General features: G+C 44.2%; 1 protein-coding gene across 1 annotated transcript in view; it reads left to right on the top strand.

Moving 5' to 3' along the window:
• The window catches only part of LOC108796170 (putative gastrointestinal growth factor xP4), a 40,410-nt gene that overhangs the window by 9,125 nt on the left and 6,575 nt on the right, over positions 1–24,710 (top strand). Inside the window, exon 5 of the mRNA XM_018567608.1 lies at positions 23,396–23,509. Within this exon, the coding sequence (XP_018423110.1) occupies positions 23,396–23,509 (114 nt within the window). The remainder of the gene's footprint in view (positions 1–23,395; positions 23,510–24,710) is intronic.

Here is a 24,710-nt window from a genome sequence, read left to right as displayed (position 1 = left end):
CACCCGTGAATGAGTAAGGGGTAGTTGTGTAGTTGTTACTCATTCACTAAATACAGTAAAATAAGTAAATAAACACACCACACCATAGTACCAAGTCTTTTATTTGAGAAAAAAAGAACAACACAGTTTAACAAGTCTTTTATTTCAAAAAAGAAAAAGTGTCCATTGATGTAATCCAAAGGTCAATCACGTCGTCCAGCGATATAGATCCACGTCAATCACGATGGACGAGAAAGAAAATATTCCCGTTGCCTACCGCCGACCGATTCTGACACATACAGGCCACAAAATGACAGCTCTGAACCGAATGTCAACAAAGGGGCGGAGCGAATCATGACGTCACAGGACATTTTCCTCTCATTTGTTTACATTCCATTAGGGGACCGAGAGCTGTCACGGAATGTAAACAAATGGGTGGAACAATTCCCCTTAACCTCACTGCTCGCCCCGCCCCTTTGTTGACATGCGGGTCAGAGCTGTCATTTTGCAGCCGGTGTTCGTCGGGATCGGAGGGCAGCGGGAATTTTTTCTTTCAGCGAGACAGCAGCTGTCATTCATCATGATTGACGTGGACCCACATCGCTGGAGGACGTGACTGACATTTGGATTACATCGATGGACACTTGGCAAAAACTGTGTTGTGTTTTTTTTCAAATAAATGACTTTGTACTGCAGTGTGGTGTGTTCATTTACTTATTTTATTGTATTTGGTAAATGATTAGGGGTAACAACTACCCCCTTACTCATTCACAGGGGGAGCGGGATCCGGGTGAGTATAACATTGTTGTTCTGGAACCTAGACCAAAACGATCAGTTAACCCTTGCATTACGGGGTTAGCCCCACTGCAAGGGTTAAAACAAATTGCCCAAAGTTCTTCTTTAAAGTAGTCTCAAGAGGGAAATACTTTTCTGTGGGTTCCTGTTCCAAAGGACCAATTTTTCCTGGTTCAGTTCAATGTGGTGAATTGGCAGATTATCTATGTTGCACATTGTATCATGTCCATGAAGTTTTAAAGCTGATATTCAAAGAGTTGAAATCGGCTACACAGAGCCTGACCACGGTTTTTATTGTCTCTAGTAGGTTTGGGGACCCCGGCACACCCAATATGTAAAAGAAACCCATTGTCGGAAGGGTGGTGTCAGGTCAACTTCAGGGCATAGTTACATACATAGTATTTGAGGTTGAATAAAGACATTAGTCCATCAAGTCCAACCTATTAGGATCTCATTCTAGGAGTACCTGTACCCCTGTATATTACCTGTACCCCTGTATGTTACCTGTACCCCTGTATATTACGGTCCCTTAAGAAATCGTCCAAAAGTTTCTTGAACAATTCCACATTATATGCTGAAATCACCGCCTGTGGCAGTGAGTTCCAGACCCTAACTGATCTTACTGTGAAGAACCCCCTTCGCCCCTTGTGCTGGAATTTTTTTTCCACCAATTTTAGGTGGTGGCCTCTAGTTTTTGTAACGGAGTTAATTTTAAACAGTTTATCGCTAATGTTGCTACCACCATTAAACATTTTGTACATGGAAATCATATCCCCCCTTAATCTCCTCACCTCTAATGTGAACATGTTTAAATTTAGTAGCCTTGTCTCGTAGCTCTGGTCCTCCATACCCCTAATTAGTTTGGTTGCCCTCCGCTGGACTTTTTCCAACTCAAGGACATCTTTTCTTAGTACTGGTGACCAGAACTGGACCGCGTACTCCAGATGAGGTCGAACCAATGATCTATAAAGTGGCAAAATTATAGACTTGTCCCTGCAATACATCCCCTTTTTAATACAGGACAAGACCCTGCTAGCTTTGTTTACAGCAGCCTGGCACTGCAAACTACCTTTCAGTTTGTGGTCTACAATGACCCCCAAATCCTTCTCCATTTCTGACTTCCCCAGCGGCATACCCATAATTGTATAACCCATTTGTTTATTTTTAATTCCAAAGTGCATTACTTTGCATTTATCGACATTAAACCTCATCTGCCACATTAATGCCCACTCCCCTATTTTATCCAGGTCCTCCTGTAATGTTATAGTGTCTAAGTCCGTGTCTATTACCCTCCCTATTTTGGTGTCATCCGCAAACACGGAAATATCGCTGTTAACACCCTCCCCGATGTCATTAATAAATAAGTTGAGGGCAGGAAGTTGATATTGGTGTATTGAGATTTCTGTGGTTCCTGAAGAATATCAACAAGGTAAATATTCTGACTCCAACTGTTGTATTAGCAATTTATCTCTTGCTGAGACCTCTATGCCTGGCCTGTATAAGGAAATATAATCACTGCGGACAATCCTTATCAGCTGAACTCACCAAATACTTTTTCATCCACGGAATGCTTTATTGGTTGCAGCAGGTTACAGTAGGCAACAGGATACAGCAGATAAATGAATAGATAGTATTTGAAGGGCAAGGATGATAATGTTTCCAAGCTAGCATTTGCATGTGGTCTTGTTATAAGCAGCCACCATGACTCTTGACTAGTTCTTGAACAAGAAAGGCGGAAATACATCGTAGATGGGAGGGAACACAAAAAAACATGGTGTAATAACTAAAATGACCACAAGATGTCAGTATAATAATCAGCTATACTATACCAATAAGCAAAAGGCTCAAGGAAGATTAACTATGTGAATTCTCACTTCACATTTGTATGAATATTAACCATGACTATGAATTGTGATATCTTACAACTGTGTACCAGCACAGTAAATGTAGAATCCGCTTTGTTTGCTGCTTTGAAGTCCTTTTTGGCTAATCTGAACTCTGGAATCTTTGCCCCCCCTCCAAAAAAGGCAACCAGAAGGCCAAAGACTAGTCGCCTGTGCTCCTCAATGCATAGATTGATCAGAGTTCATGTGCATGTGCGTGATGGTGTAATACCTCTATGGCACATGCGTAGATCTTGCTGCCATATTTCTGACACTTTAATATAGCAGCAGTGTGCTGTGCTAATAATGGATGCCACGTCAAAGCAAAGCAAAATTGCACAAACAAAAACACGCGACAACCGCGAAAACAGCTCACCAGCTCATAGGTGTGAACCTGGCCTAAACATCAGTGCGGACAAGGCCGGAGTATAAGGTAAGAATAATTGCGGAAAATGGGAAATGTACATAGTTGACACTGCGTTGGTTTCCTGCCAGGTTTTGTCCTTATCAGTCTTCTCCATTATGATGAAGTAAGGTGCGATCAGTCAATATTATGTTGTTTAATTTCCATACAAACAGGCCAGCTGAGAGAACTGTGGGAATCATCCGGTTCAAATAATACCAAAGAATTTGAAAGTGAAATTATTATTGTTTTATTTGTCATGTGACGATATTTATTCTTCTGGTGTTTCAAACACACGAGGCAAAAAGCAAACTTTAAAGCGGAAGTCAAAGTACACGTTCACTTGGCTCAGTGGATGAGATGAAGCATTGGTGGTTTCAATTAGTGATGGGCCGCACAGGCCCGAGTTTGGTTCGTATTCGAACATTCAAACGTACGAAAATTTTGAACTCGAACTCAATGCAAGTCAATGGGGGTAGAAACTTTAAAAATGATTGTCCCCTTTAAGAGGGCTTATATGCAAGTTATTGGCCCTAAAAAAGGCATGGGGTTCTGGGTACTGCACTAGGGGACCGGAACTCTGCTACAGAACTCTGCTATAGAACTTTGCTATAGAACTCAGATATATAGAACCCTGATACAAAACTCTGCTATAGATTCTCTCTCTTTTCACTCCAGGAACACACTACGTAGGGCTGCGTTGTAAGCAGCCTTATATAGTGTGCTGCTGGGACTTAGCTATAAGCCATGCTTGGGCAAAGTCATCATGACTTTGCCCAATCATGGCTCTAACAGAGTACCGAGCCCTGATTGGGCAAAGTCTTGCACCTGACCTGTGGTCAGGTGCAAGCCTTTACCCAATTAGAGCTTCAGAAGGCACATTGCTATGGTTGCCACCTTTTCTTCAAGCAAAACCCGAACACTCTAGCGAGTAGCGACGAGCAGACATTTTTTTGGAGTCGTGGCTTATTCATATGTAAGTAGCGCCACCCATTCATAGGTAAATATCACAGTCGAGACTGTACAGTGAAGGGCCAGTAGCCTCTATCTTAATTTTGGTTGCTCCTGTCTGCCTGACATCTTGGGGTTGATTTACTAACCTTATAAACACACTACGAATATGTATACACCTCTGTATTGTGTTCCCTCCCAGCATGATCTATGGGTGGAATCTAAACACCTTTGTAGTGTGTACACACCCAGCAGGTGTGTTGTGCAAAGCCCTGCATGAATTGCAAGGTGATGTTGTGTAAATTAGCTCTATGTTGTGTTGCTTGCGTTGATGAACGCAGGAATGTAAATGCATGAGCTAACCATTTTTGTCTAAACTGTGAAGCAGCATTATATATGCATCATGTGCATGATTTTTCCATACATGGCATTAGTGGAAACATGCTTATAGAGACTTTTTGGTTGATAAATATGCTTTGCTGTGTTAAAATCACACGCACCTGGTGCGTGCGTGTGTTTAGGTTATTAAATCACCCCCCTTGTGTCCGGGTTTCTACTGCCATGAAACCCGGACACAGCATTCAAAACCCGAACTGTCCGGGTGAATCCTGGACTGGTGGCAACCCTACACATTGCCTTGTGGCATGTTACGCAGTCGAACAGAAATCGAACATCCCACAAAGTTTGTGCGTTCGGCAAACGCAAGTCCCACAAACATTTGGCCATATAGTGTATTTTCATCAAGTATAATAAAAAATGTGCAAAAAAACTCTGTTTTCTCTTTAACATGTATTGAAATCCAGCTAACAATAGCTGCATAGGACTCAATGCCAGAAAGTCATTAGCAATCATTTGTTTTGTCTTTTGGCGATCTAACATAAAGTCGTGAGGAAAACTAAATACACAACATGAAATGTGTTGACTTTTTTTTTATATATTTGGACAAGCAAACATTAGATCTTCATTTAAACAGTGCCTACAGATAAAGGTGAAGGACTTCAATAAAACCACAAGGAAATGTTACCTTTCCAATTATATATTTAAGAAAAATATCAATAGATATAATGGTGTACCCTGAAAAAAGTAAGTACACCCATGACCTCAGAAGGTGTTATTGTCCCCTTTAGCAGAAATGACTTATTTTCCTTAACTGCTCACCAGCCTCTGACACTGACCACTCCATGAAAAATTCCTTTAGTTGTAAGTTTGTGGGTTTGCGTGCATGCCCATTTCATTGGGGCTCAAATCAGGCCATTAATTAGTGCAGTCCATAACCCTCCTTTTCTTCTTTTAAAGCCATTCTTTGGTATATTTGCACTTTAGATCAATATCATGTTGAAAGATCAATTTCCAGTTCATCCTCAAGTTTTGGAGAGATGACGTCACATTCTCATCAAGCACACTTTGATATGATGCTGAATTCATATTTGGATGGATAGCTGCAAGACGTCAAGGCTCTAAAGCAGCAAAGCAACCCCATGCCATAATATTTCCACCACCATGCTTCCCAGTTGGTATGAGGTTTTTCTCCTGAAATGCTGTCTGTGGTTTGTGCCAAACATGTCTACTATTATTGTGGCCAAACAATTCCACTACTGATTCATCAGATTACAGCACATTGTTCCTTAAAGGAGAACTATGGGGTTAAGGCTTTTCCCCATAGTTCTCCTTAGAGTAACGGGAGGGCACAAACTAGCTTCCTCCCCTCACCCTAGGCTCAGTATACCACCAGCTGTAGCTCGCGATATACTGAGACACCGCATCGGATCCCGACAATTATGCCGGGATCTGCCCAGCTGCGTGACTGACAGCTGGCTCTGCCTATCTAGAGGCAGAGCCAGCTGTACCCGCCCCCTCCCCCGTCCGTTACGCCAGCCAGCGCTGGCGGATCGGAGCGGGGAGGGGGGAATCCAGCAGAGAGCCGTGACAGGATCGAGAGGTGAGCGAACGCCGGTATGTGTTCGCTCACCTCCCGATCTACTGAGCCGACCTTTGCCAGTCTCATTGTCACAGGTCGGCTAGAACTATGAGGTGAGTGAAAAGCACTCACCTCATAGTTCTCCTTTAAGGGCTGGTCTTTGTTTAATGGGGTTTTTGGAAACTTATTTTAACATCAAACGCTCAGCTCTTGAGCTGCATTTGCTGGGCCTGCCATTCCTGGACAAATTAGCCGATGTTTAAAATCTAAGCTACGTGTGGATTATGTCCTTATGGAAAAGTTGATCGATTTTCAGATAATGGCGATCTTTTTACATCCACAACTTCCTTTCTGAAGACCTAAGTAGGCTGTATTGATCTTGGCATGATGACACCACAGAAGTCAATACCAAAGAGAACACCAGACCCACATGTGAGGTTCAAATCAGACAGGTTCCACCTACATACTCCCTAAGGAGGTTCTAATCATTGGCAACTAATCTGGAACATCTCATTTTTTAGTGGTGGCAGATTTAGGGGTGTACTCACTTTATCCACATGACAAAACTGCCTTTTGTTAAATCAGATTGCGAGAATAAATAAACCATGTCAATTTTATGTGTCATCTCTTCAAGTATAGCACTGTTTAAATGAAGATCTCCTGTTTGCCTGTTCACATATGTTGAAAAAGTCAACAATACCGATGGGATGTACTTACTTTTTCACACGACTGTAAGCGTACTGGGATCCGATTGGCTGCTATGTGTTACTGCCGCACTTTGCAGAAGATCCTTGGTCTTTGGGTTACTTTACTGAATGGATCCAGCTACCTGTACGCAGGAAGTGCCACATCATCATAACCACAGTTGTGTAAACACTTATCTGGCCGCGAGAATAGTCCTGATTAATGCCTGAGAACACTTCCACTGTCAGCTACCGGCGTCGGTGTTTTCTCTGCTCTATCTCTCCCCATGGGAATATCCCCGCACAATTAGCTTGTGATTTCTATTGACACAGATAACATCAGCTTCATTACACAGAAATTTGGTTTTCAGATCTAGAGAAAATAAACAATAATCTGCTCCTCATTCAGAGGTGATGAGATGTGTTCTCATTCTGCTCACTGGTGTAACCTGTTCTGTATAGACTATGACAGAGCTGTGTTTGGATATCTGATGGCAAAGACACATGCAATTAATTACTGCTTTTGGCACAGGTTCCAGTCCTTTGGTCACCAGTAGGAATGAGTGAAATTGCAATTTTCTATTTCCCTGAAATCAGAGGATTTCAACTAAGTAGTGCCATTTTAGCAAAATGCATTGGAGTCAATGGAAAAGGTGAAATTAAGGTAGATGTACACCCTGACTGGGTTACATGAGGTTTGTTAAAGTCCTGTTGAACCATAAACAATTGCCGTGTGTTTTTTTTTTTTTTATATAAAGTACCGTTTCCACTTTTACCTTTTTTCTATCTCAGTGCTACTGATCTTCCCCAGCCTCTTTTATCCCCTTCCTATATACAGTATTGCACATCATTGCCCTGGACTGGCTTTATGATAATGTCAATGGTGGCCCATGCATGGGCAATTTGAGTTGGCACAATTGCCTGTGGTATCCACCAGGGGCACATGTGACCATGCAGGAGTGTACCTAGGAGACAGTTGTCACTGCATAAGTGCCACAGCAAGGACCTTCATGGCAGGTCACAAGGTTTTTTTTTAATGAAAGCTGCAGATTTAAAAAAAAAAAAACTTTTGCATTTGGGTCTAGCAAAAATAGAAAGGACTGATCAGAAGAGGATCCGTGCCAGGATCCCCTCCTGATCGGAGAAGCACGGATCGGATGCCACCGCTATGGCATATGTGTCTCTCCATTTTTTCCCCTCAATCTTGCAATGGAGGAAAGAACTAAAAATGACCAGACCCATGTTGGTCTATGGGGATTCGGATGTAAAAGAACATGTATCTGTTTATATTAGATTACCCCCGACCCGCCACAATCAGATCCGGTGTAACAGAATTCTGATCAGGTTTATTTTCTGCACTTGGCCGTAGTGCGGGGTAACTCAGTGTTAACGGACACTTAGCATTGGGCATCCGATAGGACCGCCCGCGTGAAAGGGGCCAAAGGGATTATAAATGAGTCTATAAAATTGCTATATAGTTTAATATTGTTTATGAATTGGTAAATATCAGGTTTGGTTAGAGCTGCCTTTCTCAACCTCTTTAACACAGAGCAGCAATTTTCAAGTCTCAGGGAACCCCTGCTAAAAATGTTTACACCAACAGCTCAGACTATATTTATATGTAAGTAACAAAGAAAAATAGTCACACACCTGCTAATTCCAATAAGTCCGTTGTTTATTAGAAGAGTGAGTATATCTCCCACCAGATGTGGGCTCCTACCCTACCCAGTGGTACACTCTGGGGGCACCAAGATTGACTGGGAGGGGTCTAGGTTGGGGTTTAAAGATAAAACCTTGAAGGCTTAGCTCACATTTGTATTAAAAAGTATGATTCTCATGTCTTTAGGCCTGGTAATGATTAAAATTTTCCTGTTCGATTAATCAAATTTTTTAAAATCGATTAATCGACTTATTTTTATTAATTATAACGCACATACAGAGGGGGGTCTCACCAGAGCTTTGAGGGGGCCTCACCAGGGTAGCAGGGCTCTGTGGGGTCTAACTAGCCTTGTTAGAACAACAAGAGGGCGCAAAACTAGGTCAGCTGACTGACTGGACCGAACATATCAGGGAAGGTGACAGGAACAATAAATATATATGTATAATGTACTTACTTATGTGGGTCTGGGAACCAGATGTGAACCGGCCTGTGAGGAGGATCAGGATGTCCAGAATGTATGTTGAATGGCGGCAGCCTCAGGCAATATATCAGCCGCCATTCAACATACATTCTGGACATCCTGATCCTCCTCACAGGCCGGTTCACATCTGGTTCCCAGACCCACATAAGTAAGTACATTATACATATATATTTATTGTTCCTGTCACCTTCCCTGATATGTTCGGTCCAGGCAGTCAGCTGACCTAGTTTTGCGCCCTCTTGTTTCTCTCTTTGGTTTTCACATCCGATGCACTCATGAACCAGGAGACTTCCCCAACCGCCAAGTAGCAGAACACCAGTGCCTGCGACCCTGGGATATAAGAATGAAGGCATGCTGGGACTTGCAGTTCAACTACAACCTGCATTCCTTCATTGCCCCTGTACACCTCTCCACATCACCCAGAGAACTACATGTCCCAGCATGCCCTTATGGTCTTTGTACACCGTCCCAACATAAATCACCCAGGGAACTACAAGTTCCAGCATGCAAGCCCCCTGCAGTAGTTCCCTGCGTGATATGTGAGAGTTGTACATGGACAGTGAGTGCATGCTGGGACTTGTAGTATAGATAGACTATTTTTTGTCACAAAAGAAACCTCTATCTGTCCCCAAAATGTTTTAACATATATTGCAAAGGCTATAGTCAGGTCATGCTGACTGGTGAAATTTTTGACTGACTGGTGAGACACCGCCAAATTTTTCAAGCCCTGTATATATATATATATATAGTACCAATACTTGCCCTCACAGATACCACCAATTACTGATTACTGATATGTTTTTATTTGTTGTCATGTGATAGTTTTCTAAAACAATACAGACTAATGATATTAGGACAGTGGTGGAGCGCCAGGGCCCAGTCGCAGTGGCAACCACTGCAACCCTAATAGTTCGCGTGAGAATGCCAAGTATTGGCTCTGCTATCTGAACTGGTATCTGTGCATCCCTGCTAACCTTTTAACCAAACCTTGTCCTGCTATGTTGCCCCTAGCTGGTTAGTGGTAGCTCTTTTTTTCTGTAATCCCTCATTACTTACCTTTTTGACTGTAGAAGTCCTGCATTGTGGTAGTTCAGCACACACCCTTCATCCATTTCCAATTTCTCCATCTGAACCAATCTCACAGTGTATGTCCTTCTCTGGTTATGTCAGTATCCCATGATGCCTTGCGCTCCCTGTGGACTCCAAGGTGTAGCATGATGACATCATTTTGGAGTCCACAGTGCATCCTAGGGAGACAATGCTACTCCTGCTTAGTCAGATGCTCAGAGAGCCTTGTCACCCTAGATCAGAAGTCAGTAAACTGCCTGGATCAGCAGGTAAAAAATATCTGAAAAAAGCAGGGGGCAAACAATGACACTGCCGGAAGGAGTAGAGAGGGTGACCTACTGTTTTATTCATTTTTAATTTTAGGTTTAATTACACTTTAAACATACAAGTGTCTTAAACAGAAATAAAATTTTCTGATGTGAGAGATGGTAAAGCCCATTTGCTATGTAAATACAAAGGTTGAAAATATTTGAGATACGTTCAGTGCCAACCTTGCCAACATATAAATAACTTAATAATTGCTCATCCCTAAGTATACTAGAAGAGCAGGCGTCAACTGATAGCTGAAGACGTAGTTACAAGATATTTGTATGGACAACCCTTACAGCTCATTGATAAGATATTGGCTGTATCAGCCTGGATACTGCCCATTGAGTCATCTGTGATAATGATATTAGCGCGATCACTATCCCCAAATGTACATAATAACAATCATTAAAAAGTAATAGCTTAGAGATTTGCTGTAGGTTGTTTTAGCTACAATAAATTAGTGGTATGTAGATGCAAAAAGACCAACCGTTGTCTCTTTTTGCACCTAGATACCACTTTTAGTGGTAAGACACAAAAGATACAAACTCGTTTCACCCTCTTTTACATCTCAGTGCTTCTGATCTTCTGCAGCCTCTTTATGTCTACATGCACTCCATGTGATGACCGCATAGCATTTCCCAGGGTGAGATTTATGATTTTGACAATCGTGGACCATGACCGCGTAATGAGTGTTGACAACAGCCAATTGTGGTCTCCACTGGTGGCCCGCATGACAGGGTGACAATGCAGGACCTGATTTGGGAGACAGGGACAGAATGTTGTCATCCTATAATAGGAAGGTCCTAAACAAAGACTTTCATGGCAAGACCACCAAGGATTAGTTTAATAAAAGCTGCCCCTATCAAGAAAAATTATTCACATGGCCTACATGACTGGATTTAAAGGTGGTTGGAATAACAGCGTATGCAAAATAAGGAGAAGGTATTTGCCTGCTTGGAGGTGTCAGAGAGGAACAGGAGGGGCTTCAAGGAGTGGTACGAAGGAGGTATCAGCCAATCTTCAGTTGGGAGATAGCTGGTGTCGGGAGTTCGTTTCACCTCCCTCTTCTTTAACCTGGTTTGGTAATTTGTTGTTCGGCAAGCTGGGTACAGTTGTAGGGTTACCAGACCCTTGAAGGCAGTTAGTAAACTAGGTAGGGACCCATCCTGGGTACAGCTCCCCCTATTATGTATGGTTGAGTGTCAGTGAACTAGTGGTTGTTCATAGCTGTATTGCTGGTGCAATTGTCTCTGGATCTGTGTTGTGCAGCTGGAGGCCTATCAGATACTGAGTTGATATAGAGTGCCTTAAAAGGACCTTGGGCTTCCTTCATATAATGTTAGTTTATACAATGTTATTTATACATTTGTTAATAAAAGGCTGCTTTGGCCATTAAACTCTAATCTGTGTCAAGTGTTGGTTATTTAAGTGAAGTGAAGGGGTGGAGGGGTAGTCAGGCAGTCTAGGAAAAGTGCAATCATTAATACCCTAGTCATGGCTGTATCACTGGTGCAATTGTCTCTGGATCTGTGTTGTGCAGCTGGAGGCCTATCATATACTGAGTTGATATAGAGTGCCTTAAAAGGACCTTCGGCTTCCTTCATAGAATGTTAGTTTATACAATATTATTTATACATTTGTTAATAAAAGGCTGCTTTGGCCATTATACTCTAATCTGTGTCAAGTGTTGGTTATTTAAGTGAAGTGAAGGGGTGGAGGGGTAGTCAGGCAGTCTAGGAAAAGTGCAATCATTAATACCCTAGTCATGAAAATTACTTTGGAAATGACAGTTAAATGTTAAAACGCATAAAAGGGTTTACATCTACTTTAAATGCCTCGTAAGACTAGTATGTATATTTACTGTGCATCTGCTGGCAGAGTGGAGCTGAGGTTTTAGCGTAGCTGTTCTTAGCATCACCCCCCAACATTGAACTGCTTTTCTATTCATTTGTGTAACCCCGATCTGCATCTACGCACTGCAGTAGAGGTGCCCTCCAGCTCTACACTGTAATCACTGCCCAGAGATGGAAAGTGGGTCCACACTGCTTCTGTATACTAGTAGATAACTTTATTTAGTATGAGATTTTTTTAGAGTGTAGAACCTCTGTTATATATTTTTTGTTGTTGTCCATGTGCAGGCAGCGGACCAGTGCTTCTATTGACCTACACTCCCTTCCTTTACCTTGCTCGTTGCCACAGGGTAGTATGGTATACACTTCCCCAATGGTTTGGTTGATGATACCAGTCATGTTGAGAGCAATGCAGCAGTCATGTGATGTTAGCTAACTGGGGACTCCATCCTTAACCTGTTCCCATTGGCATAACACATATTAGCTTCTCAGCTGGTGGACCTTAATGCCGAGCCACTGCATGTATATGCCAGCTCCAGCTCTACTGTTCTGTGCTGAGAGAGTGCTCTCCCAGCAAAGTGACTGAGCTGTTGCCGTCAGCTCCTGATCACCATTTACGATTGGGACATGGTGGGATGGGTTCCCGATTATGTGGCTGTTGTGACAGCCAATGACAGTAATCACATGATTAGATGACTGACTCCCAAGCGTTAAGAACCACTACACTAACCTACCCTTTTTTTCCACACAGATTGGGGAAGGATTAGACTCTGTCGGGTTTTTATTGGTCTCTATGTCCTCACTGCTGGCATTCACCTTCTCTATTTGCCCAGGGAAATGGAGTCAAAGGAACATTAAAAATGTGGTGGAAAATTCAAACCTTTTGTAAGCACCATGCCCGTTCCACGCATGCGCCAAGTACCGCTAGGCAGAAGAATACGCGCATGCGCACAACGACCACTTCCCACAGAAAGACGCGCAGGATGGCGCACAGGAAGTGATGCGCAGATGGAGCGTGTTCTAAGAAAAATGTGCCAAAGGCGCACAGGAAGTGATGCGCAGATGGAGCATGTTCTAAGAAAAATGTGCCAAAGGCGCACAGGAAGTGATGCGCAGATGGAGTGTGTCCTAAGAAAAATGTGCCAAAGGCGCACAGGAAGTGACATAATTGATTAGTTCACTTCCCTATTTAAACCAAGCCAGCCTGTCACTTACTTGCTGGATTGTCTTATCAGCTCCTGTCTGTGTTGTGTCTCCTGTTTCCTGTCTTAAATATTAGATTGCCGTTGCCTGGATTTTGACCCGTTCCTGCCTCCACTACCTGCCTTGACTGCCGCCTGCCTTTTTGACCCTGGACTGTTTTGATTATTCTTCTGCCTCTTCCTTCGGTACTGCAACTGACCTCCTGGATTTTGACCTCGGCTTGCCTCGACTTTGAATTCTGGATTACCCTTCTACTTGCACGGTTTCATAACTACTGGCACTCGTGCCACTCGGTGTCTGCCTGGCCTCTGTCACCATCCTCAAAGGCTTTTAGACACGAGGTGCAAGGGAAGCCTCCTCAACCATCCAGTCTCCCAGACCAGGTTCGTAATACCTTTACAGTTGTCACCATAGCCCCCTAGAATATCACCAGAACCTGTGATAGATGGAGTGAGATTTTACGACTGGTGTATCAGAAGCTAAAAGAAGCCAGAGAAAGGTAATTTTAATATTATTTGAATATAATATTCAAATAATAATAGTTTTATTTCGGATTTGGACGAACTGCACTGCGTGATTCAGCAAATTTGTCTAAATCTGAATGCACATGTCTACTGCATAGTTCTGACACAACACCACTCAACAAAGTCAGCGGAATATGACCAGTGTAGCTCCTCTTCTTGTTTCTCAGGAAGGTACCGGCTGACCTCAATGATCATGTCAGCTGTCTGTTGGAGGGGTATTCTTCCCACTGATCACCAATGTAAGAAGAATTCTTCCCACCGATCAACAATGTAAGGGACATTCTTTTCAGTGACCATCAATGTAAGGAGCATGCTTTACATTGACCACCAATGTAAGGAGCATTCTTTCCATCAACCACCAAGGTAAGGAGTATTCTTTCCACTGACTACCAATGTAAGAAGACTCTACCTACTGACCACCAATGTAATAAGATTATTCCTACTGATCACCAATGTAAGGAGCATGCTTTCCATTGACCACCAATGTAAGAAGGATTCTTCCTAACGACCACCAATGTAAGGAGCATTCTTTCCATTGGCCACCAAGATAAGGAGTATTCTTTCCCTTGACCACCAATGTAAGAAGATTCTTCCTACTGACCACCAATGTAAGCAACATTTTTCCTTTGACCACCAATTTAAGGAGCATTCTTTACAGTGACCACCAATGTAAAGAGCATTCTTTCCATCAACCACCAAGGTAAGGAGTATTTTTTCCACTGACCACCAATGTAAGAAGATTCTACCTACGGACCACCAATGTAATAAGAGTATTCCTACTGATCACCAATGTAAGGAGCATGCTTTCCAGTGACCACCAATGTAAGGAGCTTTCCATTGACCACAAATGTAAGAAGATTCTTCCTACTGACCACCAATGTAAGCAACATTTTTCCTTTGACCACCAATTTAAGGAGCATTCTTTACAGTGACCACCAATGTAAAGAGCATTCTTTCCATCAACCACCAAGATAAGGAGTATTCTTTCCAATGACCACCAATGTATGAAGATTCTGCCTACTGAACACCAATGTAAGCAACCTTTTTCCTTTGACCACCAATGTAAGGAACATTCTTTCCTTTAACCACCAATGTGAAGGGCATTCTTCCCATCAAACACCATTGTAAGAGCGAAATCCTTCCAACTGACCACCAATGTAAGGAGCATTCTTTCCACTCGTCACCAATATAAGGGGAATTGTTACCACTGACCACCAATGTAAGGAGCATTCTTTCCATTGACCACCATTGTACGGGTCCTTCTTTTATTGACCACCAAGGTGTTGTGGCAAATGTACTTAAACTGCAGGAGTTTCCTGAGACCTTAACATTATTTTCTCCACATTAAAAAGGTTGAGTAAGGCAGCATTATTGGATATGATGATGTCACTTGATTTTTGTACACTTGTATGTACAAGATGACAGATCTGCACCGTGATAAGCCGGCGTAAATTTTTGTCAGGTTTTGTTTTAATGACAGAGAGAAATCTAAAGTGAATCAAATGAAATATCCCCTGTTTACTGATATTATGTAACTGAATTTCGAGGAAAGGTGCGGTTACAGAACCCAGGCGGATTAACGCCATGTTTAGAAAGTAAAAAGATTATTGCAGATTAATATCATTGCTGGCTACAGGAGAACAAGTTAGGAAATGTGCCCTACAGCAGATCCTTCTGTATTAGAGTCGAGTTTCAAAGTTTGAGCAAAATTCAACATATGTGCTGCTACTTTGTGCAGCTTCACAAAACGGTACAGATCAAGCTTTTTTTTTTTAATAAGAAAATCGGATTTTAAAGAAGAACTTTGGGTACAAATGTAATAACTTGGACTGGACTTGTTACCCTTTCTCCTCATGTATGGACTTGCAGTATTCTGCTAATCTTCTTAATGAATCCTTTGTACAATGCTATACACCCTAAACACATCTGGCCAACTGACCAGGTAAACCAAAGTGATACTTTCCTGGCCAGTGTGTGTCATCACATACCAAATACTTTTTATGTACTTAAAGAGGCCTTGTCTCCAGACCATTCATTATACCAACAATCCTCCCATAAGATTATTTAGGATATTTTAAATTATTATGTTATTTACCTGTAAACCTCTGTTGTGTAGACATCCAAAACCCTGAGATTTCTGCTTGGAGCCGCAATCTTGGATGCGATCGTATCAGACTCCAAGCTGTCACTCAAATGACAATCTATACTATTGACCCTCACTCCTTCCCTGGGAGCTACATAACAGTTTTGGGTAGACAGGTGAAGGGAGAGCCGGGCCAGCACAGAGAGTAATTAGACACTCATATTAGAGGAGAGGGCTATGACGTGCACAGGGTGGGGTCTGAGCCTAAAGAACAAGCATTTCTAGCACATAAAAAGACACACTGCAAGTGAATAAAAAATTGCTTACCAAAAAGAAAAATGCTGCAAGTAAAAATCTGAAGGGCTTGATTTTTCTTTTTTTGTAACCTGCAGTTTTTAGGTTGTGACAGGGTCTCTTCACAGGACAAATGTACTTTTGGTCCAAATTGCCCTTTAAAGCATGCTTGAGTGCAGCCAACCTGGTCCAATGCTTACCTCTGTCCCCGTTCCAGCAATCTTCACTTGCCCTGAACCTCACAAGTGATCTCCCGAAAGCCAAGTCTAGGTCTTGGTTTAGGTCAGGTCCTCTTCACCTGCATGTGTGCTGCAGCCCCATGCATTCCTATGAAGGGCGCCGTACTCTGCAGAACCACTGAACGCCACCATGAGATTGGAAAGTCAGGGTAAAGTCAAAACTTCCATTAAGTCAGTGGACCAGCATGACAGCCCTGAAACTAGTATTTTCAGAAAGAGGGGTTAGCAATGGCAGACCCAACATTCTTAGTACGGGTTTCCTTTAAAGGTTCTCTTTAACATAAGAGTCCTAGAAAAACTGAAAGGTGTCCTCCAACCAAACATAAACATGTTCATTTAGACTGAATCGGGCAACTATGTTTTCATTTCATCATTCATCTTGAGTGACTAGTAGCCGAAATTACTAAATCCCTCTGCGCTGCTCTGATACTTTGTACCCGGAGACGCCAAATTTGAGTCTATAGAAAAGCAAGCTGAGTTTTCACAGGTTCCACAGAGAGAGTCACTCACTAGCCTCTTTATTAAGTACACATTGCTAGTACCTGGTTGGACCCCTTTTGTCTTCAGAACTGCCTTCATTATTTGTGGCATGGACTTAACAAGCTGCTGAAAGCATTCCATAGAGAGTTTGGTCCATATTGACATCACATCACGCAGTTGCAGATTTGTCGGCTGCACATCCATAATGCATATCTCCCGTCCCACCACATCTCAAAGGTGCTCTATTCGATTAAGATCTGGTGACTGTGGAGGCCATTTCAGTACATTGAACTCATTAACATGTTCAAGAAACCTGTTTGAGGTGATTTTAGCTTTGTGACATGATGCGTTATCCTCCTGGAAGTAGCCATCAGAAGATGGGTACACTGTTGTCATAAAGGGATGGATATGGTCAGCAACAATACTCAGGTAGGCTTTTAAATGATGCTCAGCTGGTACTAAGGGGGCCAAAGTGTGCCAAGAATGTATACCCCACACCAGGCCCGTCTTTAATACTGATCGGACCCTGGGCAAACATTTTCTTGGGCCCCCCCAGGAATTTCTCTCACCTCCCCAACACCCAGAAAAAAAAAACCAGCACACATAGATCTTTGACTGCAGGATTTCAAACCGATTGCAAGCTCAGCCGTTTATATTAGGGATGCACCGATATATCGGCCGCCGAAACATATCGGCCGTAAATGCCACTTTTGGCATAATGCCGAAAGTGCCATTTCCCCTACCAGGGCTATGTGGGGTCTCACCACATAGCTTCCCCTACCCCAGTGTCAGGCCCTTCTTCAACCTTGGGCACCAGCTGCTTGGTACTCCTGTGATCAGAGGCGGCTCTAGAGTTTGCAAGGCCTTAGGCGAAACCTAAACATGATGCCCCACTCAGGCCTGTGGGGTCTCACCAGGTCTCTGTGGGGTCTCACCAGCCTGGTTAGACCCCTCAGAGCCCTGGTGAGACCCCACAGAGCCCTGGTTAAACTAGGGTTCTGTGGGGTCTCACCAGGGCTCTGTGGGGTCTCACCAGTCCTGGTAAACCCCACAAAGCCCTGGTGAGAACATACAAAGCCCTGGTTTAACCAGGGCTCATCAGGGCTCTGTGGGCACTGGTTAGACCACACAAAGCCTGGTAAAATCCCACAGAGCCTTTGTTAAGCCAGGGCTCTGTAGGGTCTCACCAGGGCTCTGTGGGGGCCTCACCAGGGTAGCAGGCCTGTGGGGGGTCTCCCCAGGGCACTGTGGGGTCTAACCAGCCTTGTTAGAGCCCTAGTGAGACCCCACAGGGCCCTGGTGAAAGCCCAAAGAGCCCTGGTGAAATTCCAAAGAGACCTTCAGAGCTCTATAGGGTCTCATCAGGACAGGCATGGTCCCAACAGGGCTCTGTGGGGGCCTCACCAGGGTAGCAGGCCTGTGGGGGGTCTCACCAGGGCACTGTGGGGTCTAACCAGCCTTGTTAGAGCCCTAGTGAGACCCCACAGGGCCCTGGTTAAACCAGCGCTCTCCTCAGGGCTCTCCAGGCCGCCACTCACCAGTACTGTGCTGGCCGTGTCTGGCAGCGGGAGCTGGCAGGACCAGCCGGTGCCGACATAGTCTCCATCTGCTGCTGAAGATAAACTCCAAACTCCCAGCCAGAGATCCTCGTGTGGTGGATGGGAGGGGTGAGGTCTCTTCTCATTGGCTGGTGGGTTTTGCAGAGAACAGCTGCCGTCCTCTGCAAAGGCTTGCCCTACCCTCACCCCAGTGTCAGGCCCCTATTCAGTCTTGGACACCAGGCCAGCTGCTTGCTTTTACTGTGGTGATCTCGCCCGATAGTTGCGGAACGGGCCGGTGTGCGCATAGCTGTGAGAGCTCCGCGGCTGCCCCTGAGGAAAAAAAACCCTTCCTGCATGTGGGCAGGAAGGTACCAAAACATCACATTGGATGGGGGGTTTGGGACGTACCAACTGTTCCGTACGAGTCGTGTACGGACGGTACGGACACCCTACCGATCCGTGCGCCATACGCAGGCGATCCGATCGGCAAGTTTCTGCTGGCAGCGGGCTCAAGGAGCAGCTGCTTTGGGCCCCACAGCCATGGGCCCGGGGCAAGCGCCCTCTTTGCCCCGCGTTAAAGACAGCCCTGCCCCACACCATTATACCCCCATCACCAGCCGTGATGAGGCAGGATGGATCCATGCTTTCATGTTGTTTATGCCAAATTCTGACCCGATCATCCGAATGTTGGAGCAGAAATCGAGACTCATTAGTCCAGGCAACATTTTTGCAATCTTCTATTGCCCAATTTTGGTGAGCCTTTGTGAATTATAGCCCCGGTTTCCTGTTCTTAGCTGACAGGAGTGGCGCCATGTGTGGTCTTCTGCTGCTATAGACCATTTGCCTAAGCCTTGTTCACACCAAATACAGAGCAGATCTGCATGAGTTTCTGCACACGCAGTGCAGCGGGTTGTGCCACGTTTTTTGCGGTGTTTTTCATGCGTTCCGGGCCGTTTTTGGTTAAAAAACGGAGCAGAGCAGGTCCAGAGGTCCAGCAGAGCAGGTCCCGAGTAAAATAGGTCCTGCTGCAGTTTTTTTTACCTGCTCTGGAACTGAACGCTGCCATGTGAACTGGAGCTAAAAATACCATTGGAATACATTGGACGCAGTTTTGCTCCGGTCTGTAAGTGCTCTGCTCTGCACCTGCTCCGCGCTTGGTGTGAACAAGGCCTTAGGTTCAACATGTACGCTCAGAGATGCTCCTCTGAATACCTCAGATTTAACGAGTGGATACTTGAGTTACTGTTGCCTTTCTGTCATCTTGAACCTATCTGGCCATTCTTCTCTGACTTCTGGCATCAACAAGGCATTTTTGCCCAGAGAACCGCCGCTCACTAGATATTTTCTCTTTGTCAGACAATTCTCTGTAAACCCTAGAGATGGTTGTGCGTGAAAATCCTAGAAGATCAGCAGTTACTGACAGCAACAAACGTGCAACATTCATAGTCACTTCACTCACCTTTCTTCCCCATTCTGATGCTCGGTTTGAATTTCAGCAGATTGTCTTGACCATGGAGGAACACTCAGAGGAACATAGAGCAGGAGCGAGAGACATACAAATAGGAGGGACTGGGAATCTATTCTATTCTTCTGCTCCAGTTGTTGGGGAAAATTCATTCAGCATCGAGAAGGCATGCTGAGCAACCATTTTAACTCCTTGTATATGGAATTGTATACCTGTTGTAATGTTGCTGACCCAAGAATAAACCTACAGCAGTAGCTGTCCACATGACTGCTACGGAACCAAGTAGCACAAAGAGTCCATTGCAGCCAGGTAAACAATCTTTTGAATCACATATAGCATACCTAATTATCAACAGCAATCAACAGAAAAAGCATACCTAATTCTAAGCAGCTGTTCCTTGTCCCAACATTGCTGGTGATGTCAGGCATCAGAAGTAAGAGAGTAATGTCAGGTGGATATTAATCAGCTCAACATCACTCTACTCCAATTCAAGGCACCGTTCAGCAGAGGTTTATCCACCACAATGGTAGTTTGCAGCGGGGCTATTGAAGCCACTGTTGAGTGGATACGAACCTGCTCTAGTGGCGGAGGTGGCGGAATCCCAGCTGAGAAACCCTGCTTTAAAGAGATTTACTGACACTTTCTTTAGTGTCCCCAGGACAAGAAGTGGCGAAAAATTTCCATCCAGTTCAAATACACCCTATACTCCCCAGTGAAGAAAAGAGACACAACAAGGGTGGGTTGTTCACCCAAAAGAGCCAAAGGATTTAGCCGAACATTCGGGTAATCCTTCAGCTCAGTTCGGATGCAGAAACCCTTCGGTGCAGCCAAACCGAAGGTCTGCTTTACGCGCTATTTTCAAACACCCAAGTGCAGCCGAGCTGAACGAACATGCTTTGGCTCAACAAAGTCAAACAAACAGCCAAAGTGGGAAGAATGGTCTACCGAAGCGGACCAAATCCCTGAAAGTGGTTAAAAATAGAATAATAAAAAACATGTAGTCCCCTCCCCAATTCATACTAGACCCTTTAGGTCTGGAAGGAATATTAGGGGGGGGGGGGGCAAATAACCAAAAAAAGAAAAAAGTGGGGTTCCCTTTAAAAATGGCAGTAAGACAGCTAATTATTTGCTATTCTTGTCTTGCAGCAATGGGACTCTGAGATATGTCCCACTAAACACACTGCCTGCAGATTACGTGTTCTCCCTGTGTCTGTGGGGGTTCCTGCCACAACCCAAAAAGTGTTGTCCTGGCTTTCAGCCCCTTTAAATTACTGGAGCTGCACAGCCCAGGCATCATTAGGCTGCACCGCAGCCTAGTTGGTGTAATCCCCACTGGTGATGGACAGCTCAAGAAGATGTTAAGTGATTGGCTGCAAGGGTTGCAAGGGAACTTAGGACCGCCATTCAGCATTGGCAGTACAAGTGTGCCAGGCAAGCAACGAAGGATGCTGAGAGGTGAAAACCCACTAGGCACTAGGAAAAGGGATAAAATTTAGGGTTGCTCAACCTCATGAAGTTCCCCCTGTGTGAGAACTGCTGTGGAGGAGACCCAGGGGAAAGGAAAGCTCCAGGAGAAATCTGCCATATACTGTATACTGTGGACTAACCTTCATACATCTCTATCTCGCCCACAAGAAGGGTTATCAGTGTACAGACAGGACTCAGGTGGACCATCAATGACTGTTGCATTAGTGAGAGTCCCTTTGGCCACCCAACTCTGTGATGATCACTACCTTTAAAGGTTTGAGAGCACTGCAACTGGGTGAATCCTTCTTTGAATTGAACATGACCATTCTTTTGCTGATAGTTGGGCTGGGTACTTTATGGAGACCCGCTTACCCTTTGTGGGTTAAACATATCATGGTAGAGCACACCACTGCTGAGCTTAAGGGCCCCACTGCTGGCAGTTTTACCTGCTTATCAGTGGTTAGTCAGGGCTGTTGGATTGTCCCCAACCCCAGTTATTAGCTGCACCCGTCGTACCATACACCTGGGGGTACCCTTGTATTAAATACTGTTTTATTGGAATTGTATCCAGGGGTGTATCCACAGCAAGGCAAACAAGGTGTTTGCCTTTGGCGGCATTTTCCAAGGGGGTGGCAAAAAACACTGCGCCCAAATCAGTGAGGTGAGCCAGGCCGCACAAAATCATGTAGCCTCGACTGCCTAATCAGGCAAATTAGGCTTGTGGAACCTCACGGCCACCTAATTTGCCTGAGAGAGCTGCTCGGCATAGGAGGAGTGTGATGTGGCCCGGCCGGCGGAGTTGGAGGAGAAGCTGTGGGTGGGTTAGGCTGCCCATAACCCAAGATCTGATGGTGGGATATCCTGGAGGCAGGCTGGGGAGCTGCAAGTAAGAGGAGCAGTACATGTGTACACAGAAAGGGACCCTGCACAGCCCACCTAAGACCCTGCAGAGCCCACCATAGATCCTGCACAGCCCACCTGAGAGTCTCAGAAGGGCTGTGCAGGATCTATGGTGGGCTATGCGGTGTCTATGGTGGGGTCTGCAGGGTCTCAGGCGAGCTGTGCAAGATCTAGGGTGGGCTGTGGGGGGTCTATGGTGGGCTCTGCAGAGATTCTTCACAACCTGTGTTTGCGATGTATCCAGCGATTGACAGATCATGCAAAATATCTTAAACAGGCAAAGGTGGGCAAATTTAGATTGGGGGGTGTCCGAGTTTAGTCTTGCCTAGGACAGCGCAAAAACTAAATACACCACTGATCGTATCTAACCGCTATTGGAACATCGGTCTCTACCTGCCTAGTAAGTTTGAGGCCTCTTACAAGTGACAAAGAGATCCAATTCTCTTTTTGTTCACTTCACTTTGTGTTTATACTGTACTGCTATAATGTTATTGATTTTATTATTACTTCCACTATTGCTTTGCTATTATTTGTTTATAGGGGTTGTCCCTATATTAATAAACCCCAGATACCTGCTACTGGTGTGTCAGTGTACTGTTGGGTCTGGTTACAGAGCGGGTCATCATTAGAACCATAGGAGAACCCAACATTGCCAGCAACTCCCCCAGGGGTCTTTCCCACCTGAGGCACAATTAAAGGGACAATTCAAATTGACTATAAACAGGCTACATATTCTCTTCATGTGAGGGGCGCTGTAAAGCTTTCTCGCACAGGGCGCCTAAAGGCCTAAGGCCGGCCCTGATGACTATGTCAGTGAAATGAATAACATAAACCTAATCATTAATTGTGGATAGGCGAAAATAGCTATGGAGATTGTGCACGAAATTGAGATCTGACTGCCTGATATTTGATAACCGCGATCTGAATTAAAAACTTATCACCAGATAAGAAAGTTACACAAGAGATACAAAAGTAAAAAAAAAAATACAAATATTAAATACAAAATAAGAAATCATAATTGGCTAATTAATTTCTATTTCCATGCCACGTAATATTTGTCACATAAAGCCTTGGACAAAGCCTCCTATCCCTATCTCCATCATCTGGACAAATATTATGCGGCTTGTGTGCTTTACTCGTTACGGTTAAGAAAAAAAAATTTTAGGTTATCAACGCCAATTAAGCAAACAAAACTCTGATATAAAACATTGTCTGCGAGGAGAGCACCACACTTCGACTTGGCTGCACAGGAGAACAACGATGGAGCGCTACACCATTTGCTTGCTGGTGGCCGGCCTTATCATAGGGAGTCAGGCATACCTTCCGGTGAACTGTAAGTGTCCGCAGAACAGGGCTCTTCATATTATGGGGAATGTAGCGATTGATATCAGCCATTTTCTGTTATATATTAATATAAGATAACTGCATCAATATGACATTTTAAATGATAGATAGATAGATAGATAGATAGATAGATAGATAGATAGATAGATAGATAGATAGATGCGGAGCGCTCACCTATATAATACATATCATTTGTGAATTGCTGCGTGGCCTCATGCTTCTTGGGGGGCTATTCACAATGAATGCCACCACTGCATATGGTAATGCACGTTTTACTGCATAGGTGTGAATGGGGCTTTCAGCTCTCATTCACACCTGAATGTTTTGTCGCATGTTTCCCAAAGCATGACAACGCTCAACATGAAGAATCCCATTATATTTAGTGGTGCCTGTTCACACCTCAGCGTTGTGTTGCTTGTAGCTCAAGGAAGTACATGTTTCGGGCAGAATCATGCATTTTTGGCCCCATAGGTTTCAGTGAGAGCACCTGAAAAGGAGCGCAAAGCGTTTTCCACCTGACTTCACACCTAAACAACCTTCTCCTCCTCCTAGTAACTAGCTTCCTATTGGCTTGAAACACGGGTGGGCGGCTCCGGCCCTCCACCTGGTGTGGAACTACAAGTCCCATGAAGCATCTACTCTACTCCCCTAAAGAAAATCATTTTAACGTCTGTCTGTATTGCTGTTCGAGAGTTCTCCTCGCTTCCTGTCTGGTAAAACGTTGTCAGCAGGACAGGAAGTGATGGGAAATCTGCAACTGGAACTCAGGCAGAAATAACAATCTGACAGGGGTTCTACCCTTCCCCTACTCTTCCAAGGAAAAGGATTTTAATTTCTGCCAGTGCTGCTGTTGGAAGGTTCTCCTCACCTTCTGTCTGGTAAAATGTTGTCAGCAGCACAGGAAGTGAAGGAAAAATCTGCAACTGGAACCCAGACAGAAATAATCTGACAGCGGGTTGTAGCCTTCCTCTATTCTACTAAAGAAAATTATTTGTATTACTTACTGTGTTGCTGTGGGAGCGTTCTCCTTGTAGGAAATGCAACAACCATCTTTTAATGGACATGGGTATAGACATGTCAAACCCCATTTCAATCTTTGAAGACAGCCAGGGATGTGTAAAGCTGACACAATCAGAAAGGGTCAACCCTAAAACCAAGCACATCGGCATGACGTATCATCTGCTTAGGGA

This window comes from Nanorana parkeri, unplaced genomic scaffold (genome assembly GCF_000935625.1).
Source record: "Nanorana parkeri isolate BGI_ZX_2015 unplaced genomic scaffold, ASM93562v1 scaffold1073, whole genome shotgun sequence".
NCBI classification, from domain to species: Eukaryota; Metazoa; Chordata; class Amphibia; order Anura; family Dicroglossidae; genus Nanorana; species Nanorana parkeri.
The sequence above is the reverse complement of the archived record's forward strand: the minus strand, read 5'-3'. Positions and strand labels throughout refer to the sequence as shown.